The 13,642-nt window shown below is 43.2% G+C and overlaps 1 protein-coding gene across 2 annotated transcripts in view; it reads right to left on the bottom strand.

Annotated features, from left to right (window-relative positions):
• Positions 1-13,323, bottom strand: part of hipk3a (homeodomain interacting protein kinase 3a) — a 41,768-nt gene extending 28,445 nt beyond the window's left edge. The window contains exons 1-4 of one of the 2 annotated variants that reach the window (XM_085780068.1): positions 12,849-13,323; positions 6,266-7,371; positions 5,141-5,332; positions 4,847-5,028 (exon numbers count right to left, since the gene is read on the bottom strand). In XM_085780068.1, the coding sequence (XP_085636194.1) occupies positions 4,847-5,028; positions 5,141-5,332; positions 6,266-7,369 (1,478 nt within the window). In that variant the 5' untranslated portion in view covers positions 7,370-7,371; positions 12,849-13,323. The remainder of the gene's footprint in view (positions 1-4,846; positions 5,029-5,140; positions 5,333-6,265; positions 7,372-12,848) is intronic. The other variant, XM_085780069.1, reaches the window with a different exon arrangement.
• Positions 13,324-13,642: the final 319 nt, after the last annotated feature.

The raw sequence follows: 13,642 nt of genomic DNA, 5'->3' as shown, positions 1-13,642 counted from the left end.
TTGCGTGGGTGACCTCTCCCAGTGAACACAAACATTTACCTAACCCAAGTTCAGATACAGGTCTAACTCATGCACACTCATGTAAACTAATGCGTATGCACACACACACATAGTTAAAGGGAGGCAAAGATGGAGGAGGGGTGGTGGTGTGTCACTTTAAAGTAAAAGTAAGTGAATAACCTTTTAACTCCTGGGAAAGAGCAACCAAAACCGTAATTTCTAGGCTGAATTGATACATGAATGACATATAAATCAGTAGGATCTGGACTTCATGTTCAGTTGTTAGTCACAGCTACATGTAAGATGTAGCCTACTTGATGAACTTTTATGGGTCAAAATAAAGTGCAAATAAAATGCAAATACTACATGGTTTCTTTTCCTGGTAGAAAATGTGAAAATGCAAAATAAGGAAATGTAAAAATGTGTATAAATAAATATAACCAATGCTCCCTCAGTTGATTTAAAAAGAGTTCAGTGACATGTTTTCCTCCACTGCATCATGATGAAACATTAATAACTATAAGTAAATGACAGGGCCCCTCGTTAGCTCACTGGGTAGCGTGCATATCATTAAGGCTCAGGGCCTCACCACAGCGGTTTGAGAGTGAATCCAGTCCGCGCTGCACGTCGTTACCCCGCTCTCTTTAATAAGCATGTAAACACAACACACGCCTCATCGGGTCCTTTAAGTCCGAACCATCTCAAAAATAACTGAACCACTGAGACTCTTTTAACAGACGTGGTCGTGCCGTGTATCACACAGGTTCATTATCTATTTGCGGTGCTGTTTGATGTGGCGTGTGACCACCAGTGTGCATGAGGAGGCTTGTGCAGCTTTAGTCAAGTATAACTCGGTATTTTCTGTATCTAATAAAGTCTTCCGAGTGTCTCAGATGCAGATTACCAGCAGCAGATGCAGATTATCAGCAGCAGATGGTAAAACTTTAGGGTGACCAAACGTCCTTTTGTGTATGTCCCAATACATGTCAGAAATTGTTTTTCACTGAACCATTAAGCTTGTATTTAAATAGATGGCGCTTTGCACAGCTTACTATTAGGGCTGGGCTTAAAAATCTTAATTTAAAAGATCTGATATCGATTCATAAAATCCTTAGATCGATCTTTTAATGCTCGCCATTTCGTCTTTTCCTCTGTTAGATCTGCGCGATCGCGATTATCACCCACAACTAGAGTGAAGAGTTGCACCGTTTACTTGTGTAGTGGGTAATGTTACATAAATGTGCATTAATGTAACTGCTTTTGGGCTAATTCTTTATGTAAACATTGATATTTTTTGATAATGTACCAGGTTCGAGAGTTTCATCTTTCTTAGTTCTTTGAAAATCTCTTTCATAACCGAGCAAAAATTGGTATTAAAACTGAAATATCTCTAAATGAAACAATATTGAATCGATTTAGTAAATCAGTAGCAGTACCCAGCCCTACTTACCATGGTATTTTGTTGTGTGAGTTTTAACTGCAGTGACACAGGCTCGACACCCGCCGGACTTTTCTTATATGTTGATTTTCCGAAACAATTGTGTTTCTATCATTATTTCATTCCAGAGGGTTTATTATATATTATTTTATTCTATTTTTCTACCCTCTCTGAATGTGTATCTCTGGTTATAGAAAGATATTTGGTTGTACAGCTGAATTTTCTATCCATAAAGGCGAGGCATACTAATTGTATTTGTATGTAGGCTTCTTTGTGTAAACTTCAAGTATCATTTGAATAAGAGCCAAGTGTCCTCAAAATAACAACATCCCATGCTACCGCTGCCATGGCGGCTGTGCACAGAGAAGCCTCTGGTCCCCATGCAGTTACTACTGTGCAGCACACGCAGCTCATACAGGTGTGAGGCCTACATAAGGGAAACACAGTGTGTACGGGGGCAACGCTGCTGCCTCCATGTAGCAGGAGAAGTTATGAGTAAGTGGGGCCGGCTCTACGTGCAGAGTCAGAGTGCAAACACTGGCAGCTTATGTAACAGACCATCAAACTATAATCAATACAAAATGTACCGTTACAGTATGTCCTATTGAAAACATATTAACTTTACCCACCCCGCCCAGTGGCCTCCCATTATTTCATTTTTAAAAAAAGGCACAAAAGCAAAGAGAAAAAAAACAATCGACAGAAGTGATGATGGGCCCAGAAAAAAAAAAAAAAAAAAAAAAACAGATTACTGTGTTACACTTCAAAAGATTTCAGGTCAATATAATTTCGTGGCTCTGGCTGCAGGTAAAGTTACCAACCTTGACACATCAATTTTCCATCCTGAGAGAAGAAACCCTTTTATCACGTCTGAATTGGAGTATTGTGTGAAGCATGTTAGGGTACATTGTGTAACCTACATGAAGGATCCAGCCTTGGCAGCTGTTACATGGACAGGGGCACACACACACACACAGACACACACATGAGCACACACACATGAGCACACCCAGAAACACACAGGAATGTCTGAATGTTTTTTCCTGGATCTAAATGTGGGTTTTCACATACCACATTCTTCCTTGGCCTTTTGTGTCCTGACTGACCTTCCTGAATTTTCTGTGCCAGGCCAGGCCCCATTTTTAACTTTGCACTAAACTTGCGAGCATTGCCGACACAGCTCAAAGACAAAACACACACACAGACACAGATGAAAAGCTCACTCATACACACTTAACCAGGTCAACTGAGAGCAATGCGTTCATGTTATGCAACAGCTATAGCTCAAGTCTCATCCTCAGAGAGAGTTTGCGTTTGCTAAAATAGAGAAGTTGCAACTGGCTTTTTTTTTGCATTAGATTTTCAATCTGGCTGAATTTCTTTCTGTCAAGACAGGAAGGCCTCACTTTAGTGTACCACCTCTTTTTTTTTTTTACTCAGTTATCTCATTTACTATCGAGATAAACTGCGTTCCATACAGGGTAATATGGGGAGGGTGTGTGCAGAGCGTTCGCTGCAGACGTACCCAGTAGTAACACAACAGCGTTTGTCACAGATTGCATAATGTTTGAAGAGTTTGCAATAGTTTACCCAACTCGGCCGTCCCCGTTTGCTTGAAATGTGCTAGCAGGAACAGAGGGTGAATAAAGTAAAAAGTTGCCACCCTGTGCTGCTTTATAGTTAAAAACAAGGAAATGCTTCGCCTTGGTAACAAGCTTCGGACGTCATGAAACATGTCATGCATCGCCAAACTTCCACATGCCCACGAGAACGCAATAAGTCAAGTCAACAATTTACAGTACGTTTCAAACAAGGGGCGCAGGTTTTGATGTTGCACAGATGTTCTTCTTTGTGCATTGTATCGCTAACTTCTGCTTTTTAACCACAACGGCTCCTTGATTATATTGTGTGTGGCATACGACGCACAATAAAAGCTTTAGTAACTGCACTTCAAGTTCATGCGAACGACAATGTCTCAGAGTTCACAAATTCTGTCTGTGTTTCATAAGCACGTTCTCCTTCTCGCCACGGCCTATGAGACATGCCAAATATTTCATTACGCTGTTCCTCATATAAACATCTCAGTTCCTTTTGCAAGTTACGCAAGAGCAGCAGCAGAGTTCAGGGCGTGACGCTCTGAACATGGAGCAGATACTTATGCATGCAGGCACGCAGCCAAAAACACATATGTGCTTTAGTATAGAGAGGGAGGGAGCTACTCGAGGCGAAGAGACAGACAGCAGGCGAAGAAGACAAAAAGTAGAGACAGAGAGAGACAAAAGGAGAGAGAGGAGGGAGCAGGAAGGGAGTAGGGGGGGAGGGGATGGAGGGGGTGTGCAGGTTAATACAGAGCACTTCACATTACATAAGAAGAGAGAAGGCCTAAACATATAAAGCTGGGGCAAGACTCTGCTAAGCCCTGTGGGAAACACATACACACACCCATATAAACAACAATTTCCCCCGGGGGGCCACGTCAGCCCACTGTGTTGGCATGTCAGGATGACAAATGACATAACACTTCACTTCTAGGCGAATCCCATTTGTCTCAGAAATATTCTAACCTGTTAAACTAATTTCTGAACATTTTGTTCTACTTAAAAACAGCTGAGTTTCTTTTTGATGTGTGCAACCTTCTACTTCCTTTGAACTGCTCTTGGTTTCTCCCACAACAAAACTGACGAGTGTTCAAAATGAAATACAATTCACTGTCACTTTTTCTGCTTTAATTCTGTGTCAGGGAGGTAATCTGAAGAGCGGCTCCCCTAATCGACTTCTGACTGGAAATGCAATGTTAATTCATCTTCTGCCTCAATAACTGAGCTGATAAAAACTTACCCAAATATTCACAGCACAAAATATCTGTCTTCCAAAGTCAAATCAAACTTTTAATTGCGAAAATAAACTACTCATCTCATCATAAATACAGAATCTGGGCTGTGGAAACCAGAACAATCGCAACTTCATGAGAGAAAGTTTCTTATACGAGTTCTTCATAATGTTCAGGTCTGAACATAGTCTAAAGAAGCTGGTGCATGCACACACACCTACTGAACATACTCGGGTTTAGGCGAGGGTGGTGTCTGGGAAGAACGAGCAGGAGGCAGGATAGAGAATGTCATTAATGCAGCCGAAGGCTTTCTGAGAAGTCTCCACAAAATTAACTGCTCTTTTCACAAACGGGCTCATGCGGAAATTGCATGGACTTTGTACAAGGGAGGTGGCAGAGAACAGTCTGTTAAATGTCTGGTCCAACTGATTCGACATTTGTATGAGCTCCTCCAGGAAAAGTCTAGATAAGTTCAGGGTCGCGGTGCACGTGTGAAAACACAGAAAGGAATGTAACAGACTCTGATACTTAAGTGGAAGATAGTAGTGAAAGGTTGTTCATAAATGCAGCTGTCTCACCTGTAGTATCTGGACTGCAGGTACGTGGAGCACACAGCCTTGGAGACGTGACTGGCTGAGCCAAAGTCAATAACCTTGACTCTGTACGGTTGCCTGGAGGGGTCAACCAGCATGATGTTCTCCGGCTTCAGGTCCGCATGGATCAAACCCAGAGACTTCAGCTTCTTTAAGGCTGTAGCCACCTGCACAGACAAAACATCAATACAGAACATGAGCAAATGTGACACAACTGCTTTCTACCAGGCCTAAAAAGAGGATTTTAAATGTGTATGAGCTCAACTACGGTCACTTCACCTGCAGCAGGATCGGCCTGATGATTTTGAGCGGCAGTGGGCTGAACTTGTTCTGCTTCAGGAAGTCGTACAGGTTTTGCTCCAGCATCTCAAACACCAGGCAGGTATGGCTGCGGTGCTGAAAGCACTCCAGAGCACGCACCACGTTGTGCTCGTCTGCATTCTCGCTGCTCAAGCGGGCCAGGATCTCAACCTGGGGGGGATTCAGAGCCGAGACAGAAAACAAACAGGTTCAGTTCAGATCTTCACATGTAAGAGGCAAAATGGAAAGGAAACAGGCAGTTCTGACACATCTAGGAAGATTAAACACTGTCCCTCGTTACAGTTTCAACAAAAACACAGACACTAGCTGGGTTTCCATTACAGGTTTTCGCAAAATAAAAGCGATATTTCTGAAATTTCAAAAAAAATTACAATTGCTATTTGCAAGAGTTTCCATTAAAGGTGTTTTTGCTAATGAGCCGTAACTGTCGTAAAGTCTAGTCTCGCGAATTCCCACGGATGTAAGCGTCTTGCGTTTCCATGGTGTTGGGACGGTGATCTCAGCTGCCGCTACAGCTGCTGCTGTTACTGTTTTTACCAGGAGACGGAGGCAGCGCAAAGATTTCACAGACAAACTATGGATAAAAATTTCAGGATAGGTTCTTTTTTTTTTTAATTCTTTTTTTTCTAAACGACACAAAATTGCGAAATATTCAGCGGTGAATATTTCGTTTTTTTCATTGTGCAATACAAGTGACAAAAATAAAGACATGACACAGCAACACAACAGCCAAAAAAAGTAGAGAGTTAATAAGAAATAAATTGTGATGAGAGAACAAAACCAGAGAAGAGAATAAATAAATAAGTAAATAAAAAAAATAAACATCAGCAGCCCTTTCCCTTCATTTCCCTTCCCTTTCCCCCCCTTGATATTCTCCCCTCAGGATACGTTCAATGAGCTGTGTGATGTTCTTGAACCGAAATAACTGTTTCCAGAACACTTTTGCGATACACTTTTATATCGATACGTCTGAAAAACAAGAGCGTTCAAATGTTTTAGCGATATTTGAGGTTTGTCAGTTTTTTATTGCGTTGTTTAGGTTTTGTGCATTTCTAGGGGTAATGGAAACAGACAGATCCTCACCTCAATCTGCCCCTGGCGAGCGTAGGAGGGATGGTTCTTCAAAATCTTCACCGCCACGACTTCGTTCGTCCCTCTCTTCCAGCACTTCACCACCTGACCGAAGGTTCCTCGGCCCAGGAACTCCAACACCTCGTAGCTGTTCTTCAACGAGCACAGAACCTCGTGCTGAACCAGCTGATAGTCGCCGTCTCCCGACCCCGTTCTCGTCGTCACCGTAGCTCCCGCCACCGTCTCGTTGCTACCGTTAGTTCCAGCCCCGGCCCCGGTCCCGCCCGTCACTCCGTCAGCCGCGCCGTGCTGAGCAGCGGGCAGCGTTGCTCCTCCTCCTCCTCCTCCTACGACTCTGACAGTGTCCGCATTGTTCCCGCCGGTGCCGGTTTGCAACATGGCCACGGGCGGAGGAAGTGACGGTAGCGCAGACACCTCCTCCACTATCTGCATGGCTCCGATGCAGCTCTTCTCCTGCGGTCGTTCTCTACTTTCGCCCGCCGTCTGTTCACATCTCTGGCTGGCACCTGTGTCTAGAAGGTTAACGTATCCCCCTCTAGCTTGGACTCGTCTGTTTCTGCCACCCTTCTCCTCCTCCTCCTCCTCCTCCTCGTCCTCCGCTCCGATGCAGGCTCTCCTCAGTAGCCCACAGTCCAAACCGCCGCCTCCTGACGGCGTCCCACCACCACCACTGTCCCCGCGGGGCCTCCCTTCCTCTGGGCCTCCGCTCTGCCGAAGAGTCTCCTGATCTGGACCTTCGTCACGTCGCTCCTCCTCCTCCTCCTCCTCGCTCTGCGATGCGGCCGCCTGCAACAACGGCCACTCCTCCTGCCTGTCGTCCAGCGGCGCTCCCCTGCGCTGCTGCTGCTGCTGCTGTCGTCCTGAATCGGCGCCGGCCGAGGATGGGATGACGTTGTTGGGATAGGCGATTCCGTAGTTGACTCCGATGACGTAGGTTTTGGGAGGGGGTCGGTGCTGAAAGGCTCTGCTGGTGTTGTTAGTGCGGCGGGCTTCACCCGTGTGTCTGCTGCTGCTGGTTCCACTTCTGCTGGTTCCTAAGGCACTTGTTTGCGCTGAGTGCAGGTGTGATGGGTAGACCAAGACTTGTGAGGCCATACCTACCAAACAGGAGACAACACACACATTTAGTAAAGGTGACGGCAAAGCTGACACATTTCACACAAATGTAACTTCACAGTCGTCATCATGAACGAATGAAATTGTTTATTTCGGTCACACAACACCAACATCAAAGTCAACCATTTTGCGTGGACAATTTAGTCAGCACTTATTATCATACATTTATTTAAGTATATCTTTTGATATCTTTTAGCAAATGTTTGAAAGGCTTGCTATTAGAATAACTTCATTTAAAGAGTCAAAACTGTTTTTGGTTTTGTTTATATTATTGATGTCATGATAGGTCCTCACTAGTCTTTCTTATCTCCAGGTATGTTATCGGTTATCGGTATCGGCTTTTGGAAGCAGAAAGTTATCGGTTATCAGTTTTTAAAAAAAGTTATTGTGCATCCCTGTTGCATCCATACATTTTACACACACACACAGAAAAAAAGTCATACAGTGACCGAAAAGGGAATAGGTTGAAGCCCAAGGTTTATATTTGCCAATCCCATACAGTCCATGAGATTAGATTACCTACAGTAGAATAGCAACAGTAGTTCAAAACCAAGACGAAAAAGTTTCATTATTATACTTTATAATAATTTTACATTTTAAGTCTTTCTTAAAACTCAACACTACATAACTTCAACTCATCACTGAGCTTATTCCATATTTTAAAACTTATAAGTTACCTATTAGTTCTCACTTTACACATTTCGAACATCAATAACCCTCTCAAATTATAATTTCCTTTTCTTAATTTAACTAACTGAAGAATACAAATGGGAAATCAGTGATTTTAAGAATGCACAGGATCGTACGAGTAGTGGGTTAGTAGGTTCACAATAAAACGCTTTGTTTATCATTCTAATTACATGTGCAATAAACACATCCCAAAAGACTCACAGAAATACAATGAAATAAGGACAACCGTGTCATTTACACAAGCACAATGCAGTCACACAGGGCCAGATTAACCAGAATGAAACACTACTTCAATTTGGTGTTGTAATGCAGCCTCACACACACACACAAACACAGAGGCAGCAGTGGAGACCAGTGAGTGGACTTTTTTCTCCTGGAGTTGACAACAACAACTACATTTGCAGCTCTAAATGTCATCCCAACCTTTACACACAGGAAAGCAATTAGCGTCAATCATCACACCACCTGTTGAACGAGCTCTGAACATGGAGGAAAGCTAGTGCAGAATATTTAAACTGCTAATTCTGAGTTGAACAAGAGAGCAGAAAAACACTGTGTCTAGACTGCACTGTGACATTTGCCACACATATTTGTTAACCTATAACTACAGGCTGAGACAGCAGCCCCTCCTCTCTCCAGTGTTAACCTGCAGCAGACGGCTAATGGTGGAGGAGATGTTCTTCACACATTGCAAATGTATGGTCATATCGTGCAGCTTATTCAACAGGTGTCTCGGCTCAGGTGTAAGGACTGTCTCTACATTATCATTCAACATGCTAATAAAGATACTCAACACCAACATGTAAATGTTACAATAAGGCAAGGCAAGGCAAGGCAATTTTATTTGTATAGCCCGTTTTTACAAACAGTTTGTCTCAAAGGGCTTTACATGGCATCGTAACAACATCCTCTGTCCTTAGACCCTCACATCGACTGAGGAAAAACTCCATGGAAACCCTTTTAACAGGGAAAAATCGGAGAAACCTCTGGTGCACACTGCGCAGTAGGGCTGGGTTTAAAAAAAAAAGATTTTCTGATCATATCGATCTTTATTTGAAAGATCCCATATCCAATTCATAAAATCCTTTGCTCAATCTTTTCTAAGTATGCCATTTCCTGTTTGTTAGTCTCACGCAAATCGCGGCTAACCAGACAAGATCACAGAGCAGATTCTGCTGTTAGGTTGTGTGTCTATTCACATGCTGCAATGTGCACATTGATTGCATTGATTGCACTTGAATTATCACCCATGACTGTACTGAGGAGTTGCACTCTTTACTTCTGTCATGTTAAATAAATGTGCATTAATGTAACTGCTTTTGGGTCAATGTAAACATTAATATTTTCAATAACGCACCAGGTTAGTGAGTTCCACCTTTGTACAATTTGCAGCATTAGTTCTGTGAAAGTTTCATAACCAAGCAAAACTTGTATCAAACTAAAATATCTCTAAATGAATCAATATCGATTCAAAACGGAAATCGAATAGAATCGGGACCCCGTGAATTGTAATCGAATTGATTCAGTAAACGGTAGCGGTACCGAGCCTGGTGCACAGAGAACTAGTTATTACTAGCTATAACTCCCTGCATAGTATCAAAATGGCACCTTCCCCTATCACCTTCGTCCTGAGGGAGATTGCGGTCTAAATAAAGCAGTTCCCAAAAAGCTGCCAAAGCGAATACACACCTAAGCCACCATGTCATGTCACCCTTACTGGAAAGGGGAACTGGTCAGCTGTAATGGGAGATGGGGGAAGCCCAATGCATCGCTGGCCTGTCCCTGCTCACTACACCGGAGGGTCAGTTTCACACAAAGTGGAACAGCACAGCAAGCAAAGTGCCAATGATACGACCACGAGGCATACGAGTGTTCTCCGACTCTGACATTTTACAGATGCACGACTGTTGACTGATGTCAATCATTAATTGATCTGTCTGCGTGGGAAGCTACTGAAATATTCTTTTATGAACGTGTAGGCTATTGCTTTTGTTACTTTGTGTGATGGCCACCAAACAATATCCTCAGTTTTGATGCTTCGGTCCAAAGCCTTAGTTAATCTAATGCTGGGGAAAATTCAATATGTGCACAAACTCAAACTGTGAACTCAACTGGCTGCTGCTTCAGGTACAACCTGTGCAATGCGACAGTTCAACTGACATAACAGAGATCTGTCCCAGAGATACGTCTCATTTGACTATGCTTCTAACCTTTTTGAGAACTTAACAACAAGAGGAGATGTCATGACATTTACACTCAAAGCAACCTGCAGAACAAGGTTTGTTCTTTACATGTCAAGTTTTAACTTCACCTTTTATCCAGTAGGCTATATGTTTGCATTTACTTTTTTCATTGTAACCCACATCTGACAAAGAAATTCCTTCTAGATATCTGATCTTGGGTGCATTTTTGTTCTGTGAATGTGGCCCAGACCTGATCTGGCTTGACAAATGTAACTCCACTATGCACCACTGTTCAGATTCAACACTATTTCCAATTCAAAACTATTTTAAAATCTCTTTTGCAGTGTTTTTTTCTTTCTGAATTACAGGCCAAGAGGCCAAGGCTGCATGTCAGCCACACGTCCTGGATATTTCCAAACAGAGGCATATGTTATGCCTGACTGCGTTTACACTCCACTGTCAGGTGATTCCAGTTTTTAAAGCTACATCAGACACGGTATAAACACACTTATGAAAGTGACCTTCCATAGAGCAAAGTTTTTGTTCAACAAGAAAGGCCTGCTGCGAGCGAGTGGCCTCCCTAAACCACTGACGCTGTCACACACAGGCTCAGGCAGGCTCAGGGGTGTGCCTCGGCGTCAAGATTACAATACAACACAACACACACTGCTTCTCATGACTAGTGGGTGAGGGTGATTTTTAACGCATACACTGCTGACACAGATTAAAAGCTGTCGTGTTATGACCAAACTTTCCTTCCAATTAACAGTGAAAAAACCCCTGGCTGTAAAAGAGAAAAAAAACACACCAGTTCCAATTAAGTTAGAATAAAAAAATACCCAAACTTTACATGCAAAACTAATTTAACTACGACTGCACTGACTTGCGATTATGGACAGTTTCCAGAAAGAAATGTGGACACCATAGTTAAAATTCTTCCAGCAGACAAAGTATTTTAAAAAAAGATAATAACAGTATTTATCAGCTGGTTGATCAGTAAATAACAGTGTGTACAAAGCCAGAAACTACTTTCATCATCATTCACTTTCCAACAGCTGAAAAAAGAGTGACAGATGTCAACCTGATGATGCAACTGATCAAACATAGTCAGACATAGTTCAAGCTAAAAGACCCACCACCATATGGCTAGTGTGATTGGTGTGATCTGATTTCACCCTCCGTGTGTGTGTGTGTGTGTGTGTGTGTGTGTGTGTGTGTGTGTGTGTGTGTGTGTGTGTGTGTGTCTGCCAACGTGCCACATCCATCCGTCTTTTAGGGACAGTTGCTAAGACACAGCTGTGACACCTCCTCCTCCTCCTCTTCCTCCCCCATTGCCAAACTAGGTAGCCTGATATCCCACAGTGCAACATGAGCCGAGCCTTAAAACGACACGCATAGGTGTGTGTACGCCTATGTGCTTGCCCGTGTGTGTGTGTGTGTGTGTGTGTGTACGTACACGTGTGTGTCTGTGGTGTGTCTCACAGTTGTACAAGAATGCCAGCTGTACACACAATTTGTTACTGATCAATCTAGGAGACAGTTAACATATGGGAGGAGTGTCGTGTTTGTGTGTGTGTATGCGCGAATGTGTGCGTGCGTGTGTGTGTGTGTACGTGCTTGTGTGTGTCTGGGGGGAAGGGCAACTCTAGCCTAGACACCTGTTGAAACTTATGTTCTAAGTGACAAGCAGATAAATAGTCAGTGTCTGTCACACACCACATGTAACAAACTAAATAACCAAGATAACTAATTCATACTAAGCCAATCTACGAAGCTACGTATTTCACTTAATTATCCTGTTTACCTAATATATTTGTCACTTATATGCAAATAATTACAAGGTTACGTCAACATTTTTATAAACTCTTCAGCTAAAGTTACTCGAAATCCAATCCTCACACACATACATAAATAGAGCAACTATTCATCAGGAGCTCTAACTTGTTAGCCTTCGCTGCTAACTCTTGTTTACCATTGGGGGAAAAAGAACTGAAGTGAGCTAAGCTAATGCTGCGTTCGCGACAACTCGGAACTCGGAACCTCCCAGTTGAAAACTCCCGTTTTCCGACTTCAAAAGCGTTCAAAGAGACGCACCACCACGCCAGAATAACTAAAAAAACATGGCGGACTGAGAAAAACTTTGCAGTAAAAAGTGCATTAAACATTACAAAGGGCACAAAACGACTAAAAATAGTATATTTCATAACGTTTTGATGTACGTCGGCACTGAAACGCATTTTGATCGATGTTTTTACCGTTGACTGTGTGTGGTTCTGCAGGGGTGCGGATTGTTGTTTGACGTCAAACGAATGATTCCCGGAGAAGTCGGGGTAAATTTTATTGTTTTTATCCGACTTTCCCCGAGTGGGAGCTCCGACATGTAGGTGGCGTTTGCTAAATCGCACTTTTTCCCCAAGTAGGAGGTCGGAAAGACCCCGAGTTCCGAGTTGTCTCGAACGCAGCATAAGAGCGAAGTCCCCTCAACGGTTGATTGATTGACCAAAAATCGACACAGTTCTCAGCGCAGAAACATGTATTTTACACCCATTTAGGTCTGATTTTATATCAAAATAAAGTAGCCATACCTTCAGTAAGACCAGTAATTCACACCACCCAGAGCGTCAAGGAACAGGCTAGCGACGAGGACCCGCACCACAGTCATATCCTGCAACGATGCCGCCGCGGCTGCCGCTGCTGCTGCTGCTGCTGCTGCCATCTTGTTCAACGACGAGCGACTTTTTCTCGCACATTTGAGGCTCCAACCAAAAAAAAATAAAATTAAAAATTAATAAAACAAAACTAACAACACGTACAACTAGATATTACGACAGCCAGCCGCGTCCCATGGTTTTCTTTAACAGCCAGCAGCCCCCCTTTTTTTTCTCTCTTTTAACAACACAACACGTCGCTCTCAACGCGTCCACTCGAGGCGAGGACTCGTGCTTCTGAACTTTTGCATGTTAATAACGGCTCGTCCGCGAGAGAGAGGAGCTCGCGCTGCTGCCGCTCGCTGCTGCCGCTGCTGCTGCTGGTTCGGTAGCTTGTTGCTTCTCCGCATGTGTGGAATGTGAGGGAGGGGAGGGGAGGGGAGAGAGGGAGGAGGAAAGAGAGGAGGGGAGAGAGGGAGGAGGAAAGAGAGAGGAGGGGAGAGAGGGAGGAGGAAAGAGAGAGAGAGAGAGAGAGATGTCTATAAATGTCACACTGTCAAAAAACATTACACTTCCGTTGTGCATTATAGCCTACACTGCAAAAACTCAAAATCTTTCCAAGAATATTTGTCTTATTTCTTGTCAAAAATGTATAATTTCTAGTCGAAACTAATCTCTTCCTACTTAAAATAACTTGTTTTTAGATAATTTTCACTTATTTCAAACACTTG

The sequence above is a fragment of the Trachurus japonicus genome, chromosome 6 (genome assembly GCF_045865225.1).
Source record: "Trachurus japonicus isolate A0001 chromosome 6, Traja_1.0".
NCBI lineage: Eukaryota > Metazoa > Chordata > Actinopteri > Carangiformes > Carangidae > Trachurus > Trachurus japonicus.
The sequence above is the reverse complement of the archived record's forward strand: the minus strand, read 5'-3'. Positions and strand labels throughout refer to the sequence as shown.